General features: G+C 49.4%; 1 protein-coding gene across 1 annotated transcript; it reads right to left on the reverse strand.

Annotated features, from left to right (window-relative positions):
• Window positions 1–314: 314 nt before the first annotated feature.
• Window positions 315–5376, reverse strand: LOC116451425 (pancreatic secretory trypsin inhibitor-like). Its single transcript, XM_032124888.1, has 4 exons — window positions 5241–5376; window positions 3758–3792; window positions 3064–3176; window positions 315–469 (listed from the first exon to the last, which is right to left on the reverse strand). The coding sequence occupies exons 1-4, from the start codon at window positions 5293–5295 to the stop codon at window positions 394–396; spliced, it is 279 nt and encodes a 92-aa protein (XP_031980779.1). The 5' UTR covers window positions 5296–5376; the 3' UTR covers window positions 315–393.
• Window positions 5377–22049: the final 16673 nt, after the last annotated feature.

Genomic DNA, 22049 nt, shown 5'->3' on the forward strand with positions numbered 1-22049 from the left:
GCAAGGCCTTTAGTGTCCTGTATTTAACAAATGCAATTTCAAGCCATGAGAATGATAAAAACCTCGTATTGCTTGAATATCGGAACTTTAGGAATGGAAAACAAAATTCTTGATGCAAAAAAAGACTCTCCTTGTTGTGCCAGAGCCTGGCTCTCCCCTTGGGCACGTCCCAGCCTTGTCCCTGGGGCTCTGTCAGTAATTTGCTCACAGCTCTTTACAGGCATCACCAGAACAAACCATATTTTTCAGGAAGGTGTTTTAAGTGTCGGGGAAAGGGGGATTGCTGTGTGTGTAAGAAATCCCAGCACAAGACATGGCGATGCTTCCATTTTATTGGGGGTTTGAGCGGGTGAGGGGACAGCTTTGTGCTCTCATCTCTGGAACGGCTGCGCCTCAGTTCAGAGAGGAGCTGGCGCGGGGAGTTCGGCACATTCCTCTGTTCTTGATGCGCACGTGGCTGCTTCTTTGCCTGGAAGAGAGGATAAAATTGCTGGGGGGCTGCCTTCAGGTCCCTGAGACACAGCAGAGCCTGGCTCAGAGGACAAAAGCAAAAATAAAAACGGAAAACACTGCTTAAATCATCATCTAAGTGTTATTCACAGCAATCAAGGCCACATATTCTTGACAGGGAGTTCAGGGTTACCATGGACATGTGTTAATTAATTCCAATGAGCTCAAGAGTGCTTTCTGACACCTCCTGGCAGGATAATTCACCTCCGTGCTGCAGGACAGCACTGAGACACCTCTAATGCCTGTCTGACTGCAGACAATAAAGGTTATGAATTTGTTTTGTAGGTTTTTAGAGACAAAAGCCTGCCACTGTGTCTCACTTGGGTTCAGCCTGCTCCCAGCCTCCCCTTCTGATTGCTTCTGCAGCAAAAGTGAGAGAAATATCAAAAAGGTACCTTTAAAAAACTATTTTCTTTTTTTTTTTGTCCAGTAGTGGACCTGATTACTCTGAATTGTTCCATTTTCATGCGGAATCATGATGTTCTCCTCTTTGGAAAGACAGATCCATTTCTCAGGTGCGTAGGGAAATGCTGGTAAAGTGATTTGCGTTTTGCAAAAAGCGTTTTGCATGCTGGTCACAGTGAAGTGACCAAAGGTGACAGGTGAGACGCTGCTGCCGCAGGGACCTGCCAGATGCTCTCTGTAGTTATTCCCAGACTCCTTGCAGGCTTCCAGCTCTTGTCAGACCAGTTGCACACACAAAACTGCAAATGGCACTTCATCCTGCCTCTCGGCTGACTTTTCCCCATGGACCAAGGCTTTATAGACGAGGACGCCCCATTTATCTCTGCCCCAAGACATTTGGCACCAGGCAGCTTCAGAGTCCTGGTGCCCAGCCCAGATGGCCCTGGCCAGGAGACCAAATGGCTGTTCCTAACCTCAGAATTCCTTCACTTGGGAACAGAACAGGGGAGCTGCAAGGCTCGGGGCTCTGACCCACAGGAGCAGCTGCTTGGAGCTTGCACAAATGGGAATTCTAAGAGCTCTGGGAATGCAGTGCCTGTCAACACAAGGTGGGTGCAGCACCGTCTTCTCATCCATCCCATCTGTCCTCTGACTCCTGGCCAGCTCTGAACACACCACCAGCTCAGTCTTTCTCTTTTTGGTACCCCAGCTTCCCTTCTTGTGACCACTGGATTCTCCCATCCCTCCGAAGCTGCTCTCTGCGCTGGGGAGATGCAGCATCCTGGATACCACTTCGCACAGCTGACCGTGGAGCCTTTCTCGCTCACTTTACCCCGCTCTTGGTCTGTGGCCAAAGCCCTAATAATGTTGTGTCTGATGAACCTCCCACCCCCATCTGTTGCACAATACAGGGACAGCTGGTGCTGGGCTGCTGGCTTCCAGCAGGGTCATTACCACCCTGCCAGGCCGTGCCGGGTCATTAACTGTGGTGCCTTTGCTGAGGAGAACCCACTCAGCCTCCCTCTGCCTGACTGCATCATACTCAGCCTTGAAAGGTAAACCAGCATTTGAACAGGCCAGCAGCAGAATATGTGGCAGCAGCCTGGGTTAATGAAGCAAAAAGGGGACAACCCAACTGACAATATTTATCCAGGCTCATTTTTTTTCTGGTGATCTGGATTCTGTTCCTTGTTCCTGCAGAGTTAGCAGGGAGGCGATGCTCCTGAAAGCAGAATTTGGCTCCAGAAGCCCACTCATCCAGAGACAGAAAAGCTGGACTTTGAACTTCACAAATGTCTCTGCTGATGGCAGATGGGCCTGTGAGCCTGATCACCAAAAATCCCTGCCTACACCATGTGAAGTCAAGGGTGAAGCTCCCTTAGCCCTGCAGACTGGGACATCTGGCTCCAGATAAGACTCAATCTTCCCGACAGAGATTTTTGAACCACTTAATAGCATTGAGTTGGAAGTAATTCCTTCACTTGTCTGACACAGAGTGCTTCCAATGTATAAATATACTTTAAATTACCTAGGGCCCAAGCCATATGAAATGCATCGAGTCTTGTCAGAGACACCCTTAGCATTTGGACCTGGCTTTCTGCTAGAACAGAGCAATCTGGCACCAGCACAGATTAAATATAAAGCTCATTCTTAAAAATACCCAGAGCAAATCGTATCCTTTCATATGCAGAGAAGACAGAAAGCAGAGCTCAGCTATAAATTCCTGGGGTGAAAAAACATAGTTTTTTCCTCAGCCACCACATATCTGAGGTCATCTGGAAAAATATCCTTCAGCCCGTGTGCTAGATCTGGGCAGACTTCGAGGACTTTGCCATTTGTCTGAGATCCTGGATGCCTGCCAGCTCTCACTGCTGCTTGGCAGCTGCAGGTACGGGGAGGTTTTGCTTGTGGGCAGCATGTGTGCTGCGAGCCACACACAATGGGCCCATTCCTCAGCTGGAGGCCACATGCTCAGAGCAGCGGGCGCAGCATCTGTGCGGGAGGCCAGATCCGTGCCAGATGTGCTGGGCTCACTGCCCACGCTCCACCCAGCTGCATGCAAGCAGCTTTCTTTCTAGGAAATCCCAGCTATGTGTAGTGGCCCTCATCTGTGTGGCATTTAGACTTGCAGCAGGTCCAGATACTCACAGGTTGTGAAGGCACAACAGGCACTCGTTGCTGTACAGGACGTCATCGGTGCCACAGACGGGGTCAAATTCCCTTGTACACCCTCTTCTTAGGTTGAAATTCTCACAAGCTGCCTGGAGACACAAAAGGGTGATTTTGAAAATGTGAAACCTGTTCTCAATTTACCAAAGGAGCTTTGTTTTCACAGAGAGGTGCACGTTTTGTCTGTCTTGATAACCCATCCTCAGAGCTCCGCTGTGAGCTCTCAGAAACACTGGGACCATCTACCACCACGTGCCTTGGCCAGCTGAACTCCAGCTGGCACTGCTGCACACCCTTAGGAGTAACAGTAGAGAGTAAATAGTGCTCCATGGGCACTGGCTGAGCATGTTCTTCCCAGTTTTTATTTTTATGCCACAGCAATACCTGTCCTCACACTTGCAAGCCAGAGACTAAGGGGATTTCTGACCTTCTTGGCAGGTAACAGCAATATTTAGCTTTTTAGGAACTTTTTCTTCACTCTTTGGGGGAAATGCAGTGGAAACCCAGCACCATCACTGGGGTTTTGCTGTGGCACAGCTGGAGGAAGGGGGTTTCCAGGCACTGGTGTTTTTGGGCTGCCAGCGCACTCTACTCCACTGTATTTAGCAATGGTGTCTCCTTCTGTACAGGTTAGTGCTGTCTCACTTGTGTCACACAAAACAGGAGACTTCACCTCTATTCCTGGAGCTGCATCCATCTCGGCGTTTCCTAGAGAAAAGAGGAGAGAGAAAGAGATAGAGAGAGAAGACACCTTAGCACCCCTCACTCGGGCTGGTTTCAAGGGGAACAGAATAAAGACAGTTTAGGCTGAAGACTGTATGTCTTCACACAAACACCTTCGTCCCAGAAAACAATTTCTTTCCTTGGATCTCCCACATTTCTCAGCTGGACTCCTCCCTGCTGGGTCATCCTCTTTCCCCTGGCAGAAACACTGTAATGGTGCAAGGCCCTGCCAAGGCAAAATGCATTTCTAGAGATGTCACCTGCCAGCTGTCAGGGAGCAAAGGTGGCTTTTGTCATGTCTTACCACGTGTCCATGAGTAACTGAGAAACTCCTGCTGACACTGGGCAGGTGCTGGAGTAAATCCAGGGCAATTTTTCTACTGTTCCTTGGTTTGTACCACAAGCAAGCAGAGCAAAAGGAGAGTTGCTGAAGGTCTCTACTAGAAGGAGACCCTGAGGTCTCATATCAAAGCTGGTGGGATCAAGCCATGATTTTGATGGGCTTGCCCATGGAGAAGCTGGCCCTGAGCTGGCAGCTGGGATCACATGGGTGGAACATGTGATGGGTGTGTTTTGAAAAACAACCTGAATGTTTTTTGGCAAAAGGCGGAACTGAGAAGAAGATCCTGGGTTGCTTTTAAATCCAGAAGTCATCTACATGGAGGATTTATACTACATCTCTGTTAACAACCAGCACGGCCCAGGAGCAGTGAAACGTTTTGGTGCTGAGGAGCTGGTAGCCGCACCATTTAATATTACAAGGATTTTATTCTGGACTAGCACAGGTCCAGACTCAGGAGCTGCAGCTCACTATGTGCTCAATTCACCTGAAATGAGCCCAGATTTTGTGCTCAGACAGCGCTGCAATGGCAGCCTCTGTGCAGTAAACAGGATGACAGAGGACCTGCTTCAGAAGCACCCTCCTGTTTGGAATGAGCCCACTAAAGCAGGACCTGAGGAGCAGCAACAGCTCATGTTCTCATCCCTCTGCACCATATGGGATTTTGAAAACACAGTTGGCTTAAACATTGGCTTTGGTAGTGAGAGCTGCATTTTCCCTTGCATAGATTCATTTCCTGTCTTCTTGGATTTGCTTTTTTAAAACCAGAACAGCACCTATTCACTCTGAAAGGATCACACTGTCCTAGAAATCACCAGTTACAGGACAAATCCTACCCCTGAAGAAAGAGCGTCAGCCCAGCAGGTCTGTTCATTTTTGGGAGCAGGTGCACCCTTTCAAAGCCTTTGTTTTAGGTTTGCTCACAGGCAAGCACAGGTTTAATGCACATTGGCCATTGGAGCATTCCCTGCCCAGGGCCACAGCAAGGTCCCAGCACCAGCTGGTCTCTTCCCACACTCACCTTCCCATGTGGCAGACCCAGGAGCTTTAGCAAGGAGAGGAAACGTTGCACTAAGCAAAATGTTGGACTCACCTTGGTAGAAGCAGAGCGCCAGGGAGAGGAGCAGGAAGATACCAGCTACCTTCATGGTCAAGGTGATGTTTTATTGAGCACAGGAGAGAGAAACCAGGACACTCCTCAGTGTCTCAGAGATCCTGTCTCTGGCAGTCTGCTGGGACATTTATACCTTTCCCCGTTCTTGGCATCACACCACCCAGCCAGCTCCACCCTGCAGTCCTGTGGTGACAACATTCAAAGTACAGGGACAACACCAGGTGGCAACTGGCTCATTGGTGGGCGCAAGGATGAAAGCCTCTCCCAAGCCAATGGAGGTAACAATCCTTATCTCCAGCGAGGACTGGGGCCCTGTCCCAGGTGTGGGGGACAGCTCTGGGTCTGCACTCCAAGCAGTGATAGAGCAACTTTGTACAAGGAAGCAAGATTGGAGAAATGGGCAGGACAGCAGGGGAAATACAGTTAGCAGCAGGGTGGCTTTGATTAATGACCCTGCTGCTGCCGCTCTCAGGGTGCAGCTGTCTGGTGAAGCCACCTCTGGGTGAAGATGGCTTTGATCCACACACACCTTTCCAGATGCGATCCACAGAGCAGAGCTGGGCTGTTGCAGCTCCCCTTCCCTCCCTGGGCAGGCAGGAATGGGAGCAAGGATTGCTCCTGGAGAGCAGAGCTTGGCTGTGCCTTGGGCTCGCTCGTGGCTGCATATTCAGTGCTGCTATTTTGACTGCGCATCTCTGATTGCAGACAGCAGCCGAAATGAGCCGCTGGGTCGGACGCTGCTCCCTTCCCCTCTCCCTGCCCGCAGTTGGGAGTAAACCCTGGGGATTTCCTGCAGTTACACCACCAATGGTGCATTGCAGAGAGTGGATCAGTCCCTTGGGGATTAGAAGGATTAATTAATGTTTCTAAAGCACTTTGATATCTCAGCCATAAATCACTGGAGAAGTGCAAAGCAAATTATTACTAATGGGGGCTTATGACTCAAAGACAGATTTTTAATTAGCTGAACAGGAAAAAGTCAATGCCAAGAGCAATTCAAGGAGCTGTTTGAGAGGGAGAAATCTCAGCTGCTCCACTGTCCAAGGTATACCCCATTCCCAACGTGCCTCTGGAGGGTGCTTTCTCCTGCCGTAAACAGCTCTTGTGATTTTGTTTCAGTGGTTATGGGGAGACTCCTCCTTCTTGACTGGGTTTGCCTCTGCTCTTCCTGGGCTGACCTGCAACATGAGGCAGCAAGAACTGCACCTAGTGGCATCTGTTATTTTAGTAACTCAGAGAGTAAAGCTGGCTTTGGGTATGACCTGCTCAGCAGCTCTCAGGAGGTGGGCTGGGTGTTAGTGGACCTTTGAGCACAGACAGCAATCCTTTAGCGTGCCTGGGACAGTGGTTCAGGTAGTGTTATCACCCTCTGAGGAGCAAGGGAGGGAGGGATGATCATTTTTTATAGCTGAAAGAGGTTCGTCTCAGACCAACACTGTCCCCTGTTACTTCCCAGGTCTACAGTGTGAGTAGAACCTCTAAGTGCCAATAGGTGTTTTGGGCTCACTTCCCAAAGCTGGAAGGGGACTCAGCAAGGGCATTGGTGGCCACACACCAGGGCAGCTGGGGAGAAGATTTTCCTCTTCCATCTAACACATGTAAATAGAGCAGTGCTGAAAAGAGTTCATCTGATTACCCATGTTTGGGATGTGACCACTCCTGGTAAAACACATTTTTCAGTTTAGAGATCCTTGCTGTAGCCAGGAAATGTGATAGTTTGGATTGTCCAGCAACAGAAAAGTTTTTCCTCAGATTCCTTGGCATCCAGGCACATTTCCAAACTTGAGCTTGATGGGTAAATCCTCAGTGTTTATGCTCTGCAGGTGGCAACTCTGTTGGCTGCTGGGGCATTTCAAGTGTGTATAACGCCATGGTTTTCTCCTTCCTCCAGAAGTCAGAGGCATTAAAGCACAGGCAGGCTGCTGACCTTCCCCTGCCTCCTGGACACTTCTCTCTTCATCCTCTTACTGCTTAGGCTCCTGATAGCTTTGCACTGGCTGATTTTCATGTTCCCAACTGCTCCCAGAGCTGGATGAGATTAAGTACTTCGCTGCTGAAGAAGGTTGAAGAAACTCCAGATTATGCAGTGCAATGGACTGAATTTAATTATTCCACAACAAATTGAGCCAAACCAACAGACTCAAGGGCAGTTGCCTCTGCCAAAAGAAGATTCCAGCACAGGCTGCAGCTGAACAGCAGGCACACTTGGGTTTTAATGCAGTTTCTCTGTTAGCAAATGCTCTTCCTTTCCAAGCATCTCCACTGACAGCTGTGTCTTTATGAGACGCCTTCAAAACCAGGGATTTCAGGGCTCCTCTCTCCTGATTGACAACAATTCAATATCCTTCAGGAAAATCAAACAGAAATGCTTGGGGCTCATTTGACTGGGGAGGAATGAAAAAGAGCTGCGAACTGCTACTGCACTGGGTGCTCCTGGTACCGTTGTCGTCAGTGTGGGCTTTCTCAGGATGTGTCACCTTGTCAGAGCAGCGTGTTCCTCCAAACACATCAGCTGGAGGAGTAGAGAGAAATGAGTCAGGCGGCTCTGCCAGCCGTGCTGTGTGACTTGCTGAGCCTGTCGTGGAGAAATGGAGGGGACAGGCGGGTCCCAAAGCAGGTGCTGGCATGGGATGGCGTCCCCTTGGCCGCCTTGTTGGGTGGTGGCCACCACACATGGTGTAGGACACAAGATCTCTGCAGCTGCTGGTGGTGTCTTCTCCTGGCTGCTGGAAGCAGGTGGAGAGGGAATTGATGCTACATGAGGAATGTGAGGAAGGGGCAGTGGGTAAGGAGGCAAGTTGAACTGCCAGGTCTTCCTCCAGGTAAACCAGCAGGAAAAGGTGATTCTCCTTCTGCAGGATAAATTTCTGCATCATCTTTTGGCCAAATCTGAGTGCTTTCAAGTTACATTCCTTTCAGCACTAAAGTGTTACAAAGGAATAAAAAATTACATTGCAGGGGAATTAAAAATCTGGAAAGCTACCTATTTCCCTGTGATGGTCCCTTCATGACAGGCTGGAGGATCACTTGCTGTAACCAGGGCTGGATATTGTTTTTTTGTGGAGACTTGATGTACAAAAAGAAAGGCACCAGTTGCCCCAGGAAACTGCAACAGAGTCACCAGTCAAAAGCATTCAAAGATTACAAACCAGACCCAGATGATCATGAGTCACAACTTAGAAGCCACAAATGGTTCTTAAGCCTCTTCCAAATAATGGCGTTTCCCAACAAGCCCATTTGGGGTGGTTCACATTTTCCAGCCTTCCCTTGAACCAGAGAGAGAACGGGCTGGAGCAGCAGCAGAGCTCCTTGTGCAGTCCCAACCCCTTTCACCAAGGAATGACTGTATGGCCAGGACCTGCACCATGACCCTGTGCTGGTGGCATCCCTGAGCCTTGGTCCCTTGGTGGAGGCTGTGGGGCTCTTCCTTGGGATTCATGAAGGGCAGGCACCAGAGGCTCCTCAGGGCTCAGGATCTCAGCAAGGCAAGTGGGAACTTTGCTCCTGCCCTGCAATGGGTGGGATGAGTGAAATTTGGAGAAAGGCTGATGCAAATGTGAAACCTAGAGGTGTCACAAAAAACAGTTCCCAAGATGCTCAAAGATCTCTTGGGTCCAAAATGCTGCTTGTGTTGGATTAAAAAGCTAAAAATGTCTAAAGCTCTGTTACCTGCCAGGCCTGGATCTTGCAGGTGTAGCCAAGACCTTGCCCATGGTATCCAAGGTGGTTTTGAAAGGTACATGAGACAGACCTTTTGCATCAGCAAGGTGAGGGTGGTGTGCAGTGATCAGCTTCTCCTCTGTCCAGGGAATACTGCTCAAACGCTGATTTTTCCTGCAGGAAAAAACTCCAAAACGGTAATTTGGTTGGTAGTGATTTTTGTCTTGGATTCTTTCCCATTAACGCTGAGAAAGCTATTCTGTTGCTCTGGGTGCCTGGAAGATATTGAACATTCTGACAGTTTAGGAAAAGGGATCCTGTGAGTAGCTGCTGAGAAAGCATCACATATTTTCTCCAGCTGCAAGAGAATCTCTGGAGCCCAGGACAGCATATCAATTTGTTTTCTCTTCTGTTCTGGAAATCTTGGACTTGGGACCTCTGGTTTCTGGGGAGGGGGCTGGGCATAGCTAAAGGATAACATTAGCAAATCATCATTTCTACTTTTACTAAAGCTTCTGTTTGTTATCCTTCAGCAAGGGCAGAGTGTCCATGAGAGAGACCTTTGGAAATCTGCAGGCATCGGCAGCTTTGCCTGAGAATGGGTATTGCTGACAGCAGTGTCTAAAGACAAAGACATCACATAAATCATAGCTTGTTGGGTTGTTCAGAAGAGACTGTGCCTGGATGCCAATCAAATGCTTCCTGAGGAGGATGAATGTGCTGGGGCAGGCTGTGTGTTTGTAAGGATTACTGGCTGACATTGGCTGGGGTGGAATTCCCAGCCTGGCGTGGAAGTTCCCAGCCCAGCTCCTGGCCTGTTTGCCTCTGCTCTCCCACTGCTGCAGTGACACCAAACCCCATGGGCTCAGTGCGTGGAAACCTTTCCCACCTATGGCTTACTGGCGGTACATGCCTGCTGGGAACCCCTCTGGACTGTGGTCAGCTCTGGTGACCTCGGGGCTCTTCCCTTTGCAGGTGGGACCCTGGGTCAGTGCAGGGGGTGCCAGCTGCTGGCAAAGACTTTCCTCCCTTGCTCGCCTGATCTCTTGTGCCCCTCTCCTTGGCTCTCTTGCAGGATCTCCATGGGATGTAGAGGCAGTGAGAGCACATGGAGTGGATCCTCCAGGAACTGAAACACGGAGCTCTGCTTTTCTTGCTTTCACTGGCATTACTGGAGAAAAAAAGATCATTTTTCCCACTCCTACAGAAAATGCCAAAAGCAAAGTATTCCTTCATAAAATTGCTTCTTTATTAAATCCTATCTACCTCCCGCCTCCACATCCGACTGCCCCTGCGGCAGCCGGAGAGATCCAGGGCAGAGTGATTAAGCGCTGCGGCTGATAATTGGGCAAACATAGATTTCAATCTCCTCCAGAAAATCACTCCCCCTTTCTCCAACTCGAACCAGCACCCTGTGCCCACTCCCTCTTTCACAGAGCTTAACAAGATGGGAAGCATATGGTCCCCATCCTTTCAGGGTCACAGACTCAGCGGGGATAATCTGGTCTAATCTGTCCTTCTGCTCGGCTCAGGCAGCTCTGTCCCTGCTCCCAAGGACCACATGTCCCTTGCCCAGGCCTGGATCTTGCTCTGAAGAGTGTGTGAGGTAACTTAAATGAGCCACTCTTGATAGGGATCCTAGATCTCTAGTGCCTGGTCCTATTTGGATGAAAGATCCTTTCTGCCTGCAGTTCTTGTCCATTGAGAAGGGAAACTGTGGCTGTCCCATCCATGGAAGTGTTCATGGCCAGGTCGGCCAGGGTTTGGAGTAGCCTGGTCTAGTGGAAGGTGTCCCTGCCCATGGCAGGGGGGCGGACTGGATGGTCTTTAGGGCCCCTTCCAACTCAAATCGTTCTGCGATTCTCTGACCGTTGCCTTTTCCCTCAGGTGAGTTTCAAGTGATGATATCTGAGAACCGGCTCTTTAGAAAGTTGGCTGAAGTCCAGGTGAGCTCTGGGTGCATTGTCCTGGCTGCAGAGCTGGCGTGAGGAGGTGAAGGATTGGCAGGGCATGGCGAGAAGGCAGAGCCAGAGCCCTCCTGGACCTAAACATCAAAAGAATGGCAGATGGCAGAGACAAGCTGCAGGAAGGGTTATCCCAATGGGATAGTAGGAAAAAAACATTCACCATGAGGGTGGACAGACACTGCTGCTGAACCAAAAAAGACTGTGCAGTCTTTATCCTTGCAGAGGTTCATAACGTGGCTGAACAAACTGATATTTTCCACAGAAACTGTCAGAAACCAGCAAAGAAGCAACAGCCCCTCCGTGGTCCTTGGCTAACCCAATGTCTCCAGGACTAGGAGATTTTTTTAGTAGAGGTCTGAAATGCAGGATATTTTCACTTTTTCCCCTAATTTCTTGAAAACAATTTGTCAAAGTTTTTGTCAAGCTTTTGTAATATTTTCCATCCCTTTGTAAGCCAGTTGATCAACAAAACCAAATATACTGCAAATGACTTTCATTACAACCCCAGAAATATTTGGCATTTCTAGCTGCTCCTGTGAGTTCCGCTGGCAGCACTAATGGCTATTGATACATGATTTGCTCCCAGAACTGGCCCAGAAATAGGAAAAAGAGTATTATACTTCTGATTTCAACGAAATATATGGCTAGAGGATGCTGAAACTCTTTGGTCCGTCTCACTGTGTGATTTTGGACAAATAGAGGAGATGAGGTTTTTCCAGTAGAGAGCTCTTGGCCTGCTTAGCTCCATAGGGAAAAAATGCCTATTAAAAATAATTAGAAAGGTGAGGATACGAAGAGAAAATGAATGGAAATAATGAAATAAGGCTTTAATTTCTGATAACGTTTCTTCTTCTTGTGATCTATAGGAAGATTTTAAAATGACCAGTGGGCTTTTTCACAGACTGACAGAAAAGAGATTTTGGGAGGAAAGAGAAAACAAGTAGCAGACATGAGCTGGAGCTAGGGATAACATTGCTGGACTCTGATTCTGAGCATAATGCTCAGCAGAGATGGGAAACACCGAGCTTGTTTCCAGAGATGGTTTTTCCTTAGAGCCGTGCTATTACAAGGTGCTGTGAGATCCACATTATTTCAGCAGTCCATTCATAAATGTGCACTTCATTCTTGGCCAGCTCTTTCCCAACCAGCATCTTGTGCTACTGCTGGTTGCTTTAGCCTCAACAAAAGTGTGCTTGTTAATCGCTGGTATCCGCTCCTCGCTTGGGAAAATCAACACTTCCTGACCCCATCTGTGCGTCAGCATGTTGTACACCTGTCTGAGTACAATCTCCCCAAAGCTGATAAATGATGGCCAAACATTGCTGATAAACTTTAGCTAACAGCTATTGACCCCTGGGTCGGGCTGAGATTAGATACAGCCCAATTAACACTTGCTCCTTCTCCTAATGACTCCTCAGGCTCAGAGGCAGAGGCTGAAGTTTTCCTGCGGCTAAAACAGGGGCACTGGAATATTTGGATGGCTGATGGCTGAGGTTTATTGTCCCCACAAAACTGCTGTGTTTTGAGTGCCAAGAGCTGCTCCCAGGACACAGATAGAGGATGTTGAGGGGAGGATGCTGGGTATAAGAGCATCAGCACCTGCAGCCCTGCCATGAAAAGCGACACTGCGGGAATTGTTGGCAGTTCTCTGTGCTTTCAGCCTCGGTCAATGGCCTTGATTAAAGAAGGAGTTTGTCTTTGATTTAGGGAGCCTTTGAACATAGTGGCTAAACATTTCTTTTCCATCAAGGGTTCCCTTTGATTTCTGCATGTAGTCAGCTCCCTACATCCCTCGGTGAGTTTTGCACTTGAATTGCTTCCCTAATAAATGGGACATTATTTTTGATGCCTTGTACATTTCCAGCCTGGCTGTGAAAGCGAGGTGCTTTGCAGTGAAGACACTGTCTTCAGCCCATCAGGGATATGAGAAGCAGTCCTTTTGCTCTGGGAACAGAGATGAAAAAATCCCGTGCTGAACCTCCCTTTCCCCAAGCAGCTTTTAAATTGGGTTTTCTCCTTCTACATGAGGAATTGGCTGCCAAAGCCCATGGCTGCTGCCTGCAGTATGCTTTTCCTTCTTATCCTTATTCATCCCTGCCAAGATCCTCTTTTCTTCATTCCTCCCCCTTTTCTGAGCTTCTGGAAGCCCCTGGCTCACAGTTTCAAGCCCCACTTACCAAGAAACTTGGTTTTCCAGTTTAAAAACAGCTGAGGTTCTCATGTTATGCTGCAGTTTCTGTAGGAAATACTCGGGGATGTTGCATCTTGTATTTTTCCCTCTGTGTATTTTGGAAGAAGGAATCCAGCCTGCTTCCAAGCTCAAGGCAGCCTCGCAGTGCCTGCACTTGGGGCATCTCTCTTCCAGTGCTGAGGGGTTTGCCAGGAGCAGATGGTGAGGGGTGTGCTGGAGGCAGTTGATGCTGCTGCATCTGCCTGTTTAGCTGAGGCATCCCTGAGCTTTGTGCTTTGCTGTTCCTCTGCTCAGGATGAACTGCAGGGCTGCTGGTGGCCAGGTCCTGCTCTCCCTAAGGATCCTCCAGGATTACATGGAGGGTGATCAGACACTCCTGGCAAGGGGCTGGACAGCCCTGAGTGCAGCTCCCTGTGGAGCATGGGAGGGAGGGGGCACAAGTGCCCTTGTCCCTGAGCCCAAATACCTCTCTGTGTGCTGTCACCCTTGCCGTGTCAGCCTCTTGACCAGCTGGGGCCTCAGACCCAGAGACCTGTCCCTGGTCATCTCCATCAAGGTGCCGACATCGATCAGGCACAAATGCAGCTGACACAAGTGCCTTTTACTCCAGGAACTGCAGTTCCACCTGCTGGGTCTCATTTTTGCCTTTTGTGCCCTGTTGACATTCATGTCCTTTCACTGGATCTGGCATTTCGGTGATTAGGAGCAGCCTTTGTCACTGGATCCGGGCTCTGCCATTCCCAGGATCCTATAAATTCAGCTTTCAGCCATACAGAACCCTGGGAGCCTTATGGATGTGGAACAAAGATGCATAAATGATAATTAAAACCTCTACAGAAACATTCAGTTATGGCCAGAAGCATAAGTCATAAATAATTATCACGATGGCCAGCTTTGCATTATGATGATGTATTATTATTACTAGAACTAATGTTATGAGACTGAGAAAATCAGCACTGGACTGAGGAAGTAAAACACTTGGAGGAGGTCTCTGGGCTCTTCCTGAGAACAGGGCAATGGACTAAATGACCCTGTGCTTTCAGGGATATTGCTTTTATGCTGTTCCATTATATCAATATTTAAATGGGGCATTAAAACATTGATGACACATAAGAGCTTTACTGCCTGTGCATTATTGGGATGTAGGTCTTGCTCTGTCTGGAGCTTCAGGGCCGCCCACACACGTGGACCCAAGGAGCCTGTGGTGTTTTACCACATTAATGCACTTAACATCACCTCTTTGTTTTCCCTGATGAAAAGCATGGGAAGCACTTTCAAACAAAATTGTTGTCTGACATCCCTCAGATTTCCAATGGTGAGTGTGGGGCTGGGCCCCCCTGCCCCCCAGTCAGGGCCCTGGAGGGAGCCAGGAACCAGGTGAGAGACCCCCTGCTCTCCTTCACAGCCGGGCTCGGCCTCACCGACACCAGGGTCTCCCAGAGAGCCCTTCCCACAGCCCCAGCACCACCGGCGAGGGTAACCTCGTGCCAGGTGTCACAGCATCTCCCTGTTATCACCCCAGTCCCCAGGAGCTGGGAGTACATGAGGAGCTCTGCTCCTGCTTTAGCCCATTCTCTCTCTTGGGTTCAGAAGGCGGCTGGAAAATGGGAGCCACTCCAAACGAGCCTGGTAAGTGACACTATTTTGGAGAGGCTTAAGAACCATTTGTGGTTTCTAAGCTGTGATTCATGATCATCTGGGTCTGGTTTGTGATCTTTGAATGCTTTTGACTGGTGACTCTGTTGCAATTTCCCGGGGGCACTGGTGGAGCTTGTTGCTTCTTGCCACTCTCCGGACTTCAAAACACTCAAGGCTCTGACAAAAGTAAATCCTAGCTCTCTTCTGAGGGCTCAGGCAGCTTTCTGCCACGCAGACCCCACCCTGGCTGGAGAGGAATTGCAGGCACCAACCTCAGTGTGTCCCACGATCCCTTCCTATCTCATTTTCCATTTTGCTTGGTGGCTGCTGCACACAGCATCCTCCTCTTGGGAAGAGCCCACAGCCCCCAGCTGCTGCTGCTTGGCCCCTCCATGGACAGGAGCCCCTGGTGAACCCATCCCATTTGTCCAGTACTTCACTCACAGGTGGCACAGCAGGGAGAGGGCACTGATGGGCCAGCATTGGAATTGGGGAAGCTCCAGCTCCCACTGAGCCGTGTAGAGCCCCTTGCCTGGTTCTGTAGGAAATATTCAGACAGAGGTCCCTAGTTCCTACTTGGGGATTATGTATGGACTGGTGAATTCAGCAAGTCATGGGACCAGTGGCTGAAAGGAGCCTCTGGCACAGTGGGGGAGGCTTGTCACTCGAGGGACATGTGCTTAGGATGTGGGTCACGTTTCCACTTCTTAGAGAAGAAATTTGAATAAAAGATTCAGTGCTCCCCCCACCTCCGGAAGCTGCTAAAGGCTGTTAATGTTAAAAGCCCTCAATTAGGAAGAACACTAAGGATCTACACAGGAAGACAGAAAGCTGCTCTGTAGCTAAAATAACTTCTGTGAGGTGCTGTGATAACAGAGTGAGACCGGAGGATAAATTGCCAGAGTGATAGTGCCTTCCTGCCTTCAAGGATGGTCCCTGCTGTGGGAAGGGTCAGGGCTCTGCCAGGGAGTGGGAATATCCCAGTGTGCCGGTAACTGGGACTGATCCTCTTGGCACAACCTCCTTGCACAGCAGGGTCAGGCTGTCAGGAGCAAATCCTACAGAGAAGGCAAACTAAAGGGAACTTCAGCATCACATCCAAGTGCTCTACTCTTTCCCACACATGCTGGGAAACTGGGTTGGTTTTTTTTATACAGGCATGGAAAAAGAGACTGACTTTGGGGTGGTTCATTCAAACCCCATAACTGGTGTTCAGGGGAAGTTGAGCTCTTCCAGGTGCAAAGAGTGGCACTGAGCAGGAGCAGGCTGGAAGGGAATTGGCTCCATCTGGGCCAAATTCTGGTCAGAGGAGGAGGGGAGGGCTTTCAGGAAGGAAACCAATTTTTCTCTTTGGAAATAAAAAGCCTCTGGCATCACCTGCTGCTTATCTTGTTGTAGTGACATGTGGTTTCTTTCCAGGACTAAAGAGCACAACCCTGACTCCAATAGGAGCTTAATTGCTATTAATCCTGTTAATTAAATTTGGTTCTCCTGTGCCACTTTAGCACTCTGACTGAAGGAGGGAAATTGAAAACAAGGAGACTGGGAAACGAGCTCAGCTGACCTAAGGCATGTGACTCCTCCTGATATCATAAATATGTGCCCCCCCCCCCCCCCCCCCACCCCCCCCCCACACTTAGGGAGAGGTAGACAGCAATGGGATTGCTCTGGGAAGGATTTTGGGTGCTGTGCCAGGAAGAAAGGGATCCTGGTGTAATTGGTTTTGAGGGGTCTGCAGGCTGAATGTGAGTTCTTAAATTAAGTTGATTTTCAGGTAATAATGAGACTTGGGGTAGTAGGGGACTAAGTATACTCTCACGGATTGCCCTGCTTTTGTAGGGCTTTATTTGAAATAATGTGTGATCTATGGTAGTTTATTGGGTTTCAAAACTGTGTGGGTGGGGGGGATGTCAACAAAGTTTATTTTTTTTCTAGGTGGTCCCTGTCCAGGGTGGCCCTTTCTCAGATGGCTCAGGGGCACAAGCTTTCATGTCAGAGCTGTCTGCTCCTGGGCGGGCAGGAGTTTGTCGTGTGCCAGGTTTTTGGGTAGCCCTGCTGTGCTGGTACCTGCAGGGGTTTCTGTGCTCACCAACAACTCCCCCATCAGGAGAGCCAGAGTGGGCTCTTGAGGAACAGGTCACTTTGTTCTTATTTGGGTTTGTTGTATTCCTTTTAAGGAAAGATTTTTGAGAAGGGACTTTTTAGGCAGTGAGTTCCATTCCCTCCTGTTTGTGGGGATTTTTTCTCTAACTTGAACTTTGTTTTGTAAACTGGTTTAAGTATCTGTCCTAGTGAATCCTTGGGACTTTCACTTCTCTTTCCATGACAAAGATTAATGTACTGTGGGTCAAGATCTTGGTGGCCAGTTAATGGAAAAGCAAATTTAGGCTTGAAAAGGGCTTGGCAAATAGATTTCCTGGGTTGGGGGATTCCACCTTCCAATGACTTTTAACAAAAAGAAGAGCAATTTAAAGGCTTATAAGTTTGAGAACCTGATAAAGAATCCACCCATCTGTTAAGAACCTTTTTGTGGTAAATGTTAAGGGTCTGCTGAGTCCCTGAGGGCCTAAAGTCCTGCTGAGTTTGGTGGTTTTGCTTCATATTTTGTTTCTGGTCTGAGCCAAGCTCCAAAGGTTGCCTGGAGGAGTTCAGAGGAGTTTTGTGAGGTTGTTGCATCACTGTGGGGTCAAGGTAAACCCCATAACTGTTATTTAAGGTATTTTGGGTTTGTGGGTGTGTCATGCGATTGCAGTATACAAATGCACATCTAATCATGGTGTTTGAATAGGGTGGGGTGGTGTCCCTGCCCAGTTCCAGGGTGTTTCTAAGCAGCTTGGGCTCTTCTCCATGCCCCAAAAAGGTGGTGAGAGGTTCAGGAGTGGAAGAGGTGATGTCAATGCTCAAGAAAGATACACAAAACCAGCGTTTTCAGTTGAGGAGGAAGACAAAGCACACTCAGAAGTTGTTTCTTGCCATATCCCAGTGCTGGTGTCTGCCTTTGCTTGCTTTCTTTGGTGAACAATATTGGCATGTGGTGTTAAATCCCATGATATGCTGAAGATCACGGATGAACAGTGGGTCATCCAGCAGCTCCGTCTCTGTCCCACCCAACCACATGGAGAGGGGGAATGGCCTGATGAGTGGGCAGAAATGTTACGCGGAAAAGTGGCTGCTTTTCGGGGTCTGGCTTGCACGGGGGCTGTAATTGATGAACTGGGAGTTGGCTTGGGGACCCCGGTGGGAGGGATGGGACGGGGACCAGGTGACAGCAGGTGGCACTGTCTGCTGTGAGCCAGCCCCGCGCTGCCCCTGCTCCTTGGGGCTCACCTGGGGCAGCCACAGCTCTGCTTCCCGTCCCTGGGGCCCGTTTGCAGCCCGTGCTGGAGGTGCAGATGTGACACCCCCTGCGGAGGTGGGCAAATCTCCCTTTTTAAGGTGCTACTGTGACTTGAGGTCTGTGCTTAGCAATAAATTCAAGGCATGTTCCGAATACCTGTTTAAAACAGTACATATAGTGATTCTTGATGCTAAGAAAAGCCTTCCCTCGGGATGGTACTTCTATTCCAGATCCAGCAAGGCTTCTACCCCCGCTGCCTCTAATAACTGCAGTTAGAGAATTGCATTTCATCTGCCTGAAATTCTCCTGCCACTTAAGCGAGATGATGGACTGATTTCAGCTCTTTCCAGTATTGATCTGGCATTGCAGAGCTTTGTTTAAAGGTTGCCCCTTTCCATCCAAAAGGCTTTGGGAGTCCTACATCTTCACAGGGTTTAGCGAGCAGTTTGGAACCTCGGGGTGAGTGGTAATGAGTAATTGCCAGCAGCTAGTGCTGAGCCACAGCCATTGGAAATGATGAGAAAAACGAACCAGTGCTTCCCTGCAATTGTGGGTTTTCCCTGCCACGGGGCAGCGGAGGAGCAGGAGTCCCACCCTGGGTCAGCGGTGTTGCAAAAGCAGAGAAACTTTCACTCACACGCTCTGAGGAACCCTGGGGACAGAAATTGCTGCTGAAGTGAAAGGGAGCTGGGAGCAACATCCCAGCCCTGCCTGGCCCGTCCCACGGCGTCACTCCTGCGGCTCAGGCAGTCCCTTCTCCCCAGCCAGCGGTGGCATTCCTGAAAAGGCTGTAATAAATGCAGCCATCGCTGATGGTGGGCTCTGGTGTGCAGCCCCTGTGCACCCCACTCTCCCTCTGCACAGCCTCCTGTCTCAGGGCTGTTGGGATCAGGGGCTTCCTTCCCCTCTCCTGAGCGTTCCTGGATGATGGGGGGAGGGAGGACTGCTCATGGGCTCACGTCTTCAACAAATAAATAGGCGTTTCAGGTGCTAAACCACTTTTTTTTTGCTGGTTACACCTCAGAGGTACACAATGGACCTGGTGAATGTGGGAGCTGTGCTCTTTGCTGGCAGTGTTCGAGTGAATCCTGATTGATGTAGAGGATGGCTGAGGGGGTATAGGAGAAAGTTTCACGAAGGATGTCTGGACTTCAGGCGGCTCTCTTGAAAGCTGTTTATTGCATAGGCAAAGTTACAGCATTTCAGGGAGTGGGTATCCAGAGCCAGCCCTACAGCTGCCAGCTCCAGCTGTAGGCATACCTGATGCCACTTTCTGTTCAAGTTACAAAGCATTATATACTTTTCTTTGCAGAGTATCTTAATACATAACAACCAATAAGCACCATACACAATACCTTTACATTTGCCTATAGCCTATCATAACTACTACCATCACCATATTATAGTCATTATTATCCAATCACAAGAGTAAGTAAGTTACAATTTAAGCTTACAGTGGAAAATTCTCAGACCTTTCTTCTTCTTGCTACATCAACATTTCTTGTTTGCCTGCCATATCTCTCTTTTTGGTAAAGACATGTTTTCTATTTACTTATGCTCTTCTTGAGACTTATTTACTTGGTGAAAAACATGTCTTTGTTTGTAGTCACATACCTTTGTCCTATTCCTAAAAATCTCCTTCCAACTCATCTCCAACCTTTGCCTTCTCAGTTACTCAGCGATCAGTGTTTCAGCGAAACATCTTTTACTCTATATCAAAACTTGCTTTCATTTCTGTCTCATCCCCAGTTTCTACATTCAGAGATCTTTCTGCCAAGCCTACATATCTGTGAAACTTTCTTACCAAACTTTCATCTTCCCCAACAAGGGGGAGCATCACTCCTGGTGACATGTCCCACCCTGAGCGAGCTGCCACCATGCTGGTGTGACACCTGCTGACTTCCTGCAGTTTCCCAGTTGAAGGCCAGCTCTCTTTCCAGCTCCCTGTTGGTACCAATGCCTCAGAGGTTTGTAGGGTTCCCTAAACCAAGCTTTGCCTGAGCTGGAGGAAATAAGTATGATTTAAAGTGCAGGATGAGCTGGGATGTTCTGCCCCAGTTTTTAGCAGAAGCTAAGCACTGCCAGTAGCTCATGCCATGTTCTGGCTGTCTGTCTACCTGTGGTCACATCAAAGTTTGTCCCCTTACTCTGGAACTATCCACGCTGAGCTCTGTTTTTTATTGCAAGTTGTAGGACTTTTCCTGGCTTATTAAAAACACTTACTCTGTGTGTGTGTGCCCCTGGCTTTTCAGCTGGTCCTGGTTGCTGTGTCAGTGGCCTCCTCTGTCTTGCTTATCTCAGATCATTTTCCTTCCAGGTCATTGACTGATGATGAACAGAAAAGGCTCAGAAAGCCGAGTTATAGGGGGCATGGAGAAAAACAAAGTTGCTTGGTTTAGGTGCTGTGATTCCTGCAGCATTTCCTGTGTCTCAGGCTCACCTGTCCCTTCCTCTGATGGCCCCAGCCTGGGGCTGGGAGTCAAGTGCAGACAGCCTTGGGAGAGGCACTTAACTCTCTCCTTCTCATTGATGGGGAAACAGATAAAAATAAAGATGCTCACCTCCTTCGGAGGGCAGTGAGAGGATTAATTGGTTAATGTTTGTGAAGTGCTTTGAAGTTGAAATAGGGCAGATTGGAGCTAACCTGGATTGCAAAAGCTCTGATGTGTCATGTGGAGGTAAAAGCTGTGCTGAGGAGGCCTTGGAAGCCTTAAACTCACCATCCTTCAGGTGTCAAGCATCTCACAGGCTGATCTGGCCAAAACCAGGGATTAGGGACAACGGCAATTGCAACAGCGACCTTTCCCCCCTCCCCATTAGTCCTGGCCCGGCCTGCAGCCCTACTCACAGGGATGGAGTGGTGGGGTATGGACCAGCTCTCGCTGGCAGCATCACATCCTGCCAGGCCCTGGGACAGAGCTGTGTGGCAAGAAGGGCTGGCACGTTTTGTATGGAGTGAAATCTGGTTCCGGGTTCAGCGCTGGGGAAACCAGAGTTGAGGGGGGTTGAGCAAGACAGGCTTCTCCCAGGGAGGAGCACGAGAACCAGCGCACCCAAAGCAAGAATGTGTTTGGTGACCTGGGTCTAAGCCACGGCGGGTGGGGGTGGCTGTGCTGGAGCTGTGTTTAGCCTGGGTGTGTGTCCACCCACTGGTGGTTGCTCAACAGGCTGAAGGAGGAGGAGGAGGCCATGCTCACTTGGCTGCTTGTGGTGCCTGATGGGGGATGAGCCTGGTGAGAATTCCTAGCTGCTATGGGATGGCCCAGGGAACAGGGAGCTTCCATGGGCTGGCCAATGCTCTGGGTTTGGGGCAGAGCACTTCTGGGGTGCGTGTTAAGACAAGCTCTCTGCATTGTCCATGTACTGCAGGGCATCCACAGTGGAGGAAGGAGTAAAAATCCACTTTCTCTCTTCCTGGAGTAGTGGACAGAGCAAGGCTTTGTCCTGCAGTATAAGCAGTGACAGAACCCATCCAGTGCTGTCCTGAATGAGACCAGACTTGAAACTTTCCCTCTGGAAGGACAGATCACGTGCAGGTGGGTCAGCATTCACCTGCCACCTCTTGTGGACCCTGTGGTCTACCTCCCAATGGCACAAAGTTGCTGGGGGACTGCTGGGTGTAGAACTGTGTGAGTCAGGTCTCTGTCATCCCATTTCTCTGCTCTTCGTGGTCCCTAGCAAGCAGACCACCTCCACACTCCTCCTGGCTTGGTGCCACTCATGATTCAGGGAGAACTGGAGGTGGTGCTGGCCTCTGGGTGAGGAAGGTTGTGGTGGTAGCAAATGTGGAGGCAGAGTGAGCAGCGAGCTGTGGGTGAGCCTGGCTCCAGACCAGCAGCAGGAGCCGTGCCTGGAATGGGTTGGTCACTTGTGTGCATCCACATTAGTTTCAGCAAAGACTCTCAGAGAAAGGCATCCCCCTTCTCTGGACCTCCTGGGCCTGGCTTTCCCAAGGTTTGGGGCCAGCATGTGCTGCTGGGATGGGTGAGCTCATA

The sequence above is a fragment of the Corvus moneduloides genome, chromosome 15 (genome assembly GCF_009650955.1).
Source record: "Corvus moneduloides isolate bCorMon1 chromosome 15, bCorMon1.pri, whole genome shotgun sequence".
Taxonomy (NCBI): Eukaryota; Metazoa; Chordata; class Aves; order Passeriformes; family Corvidae; genus Corvus; species Corvus moneduloides.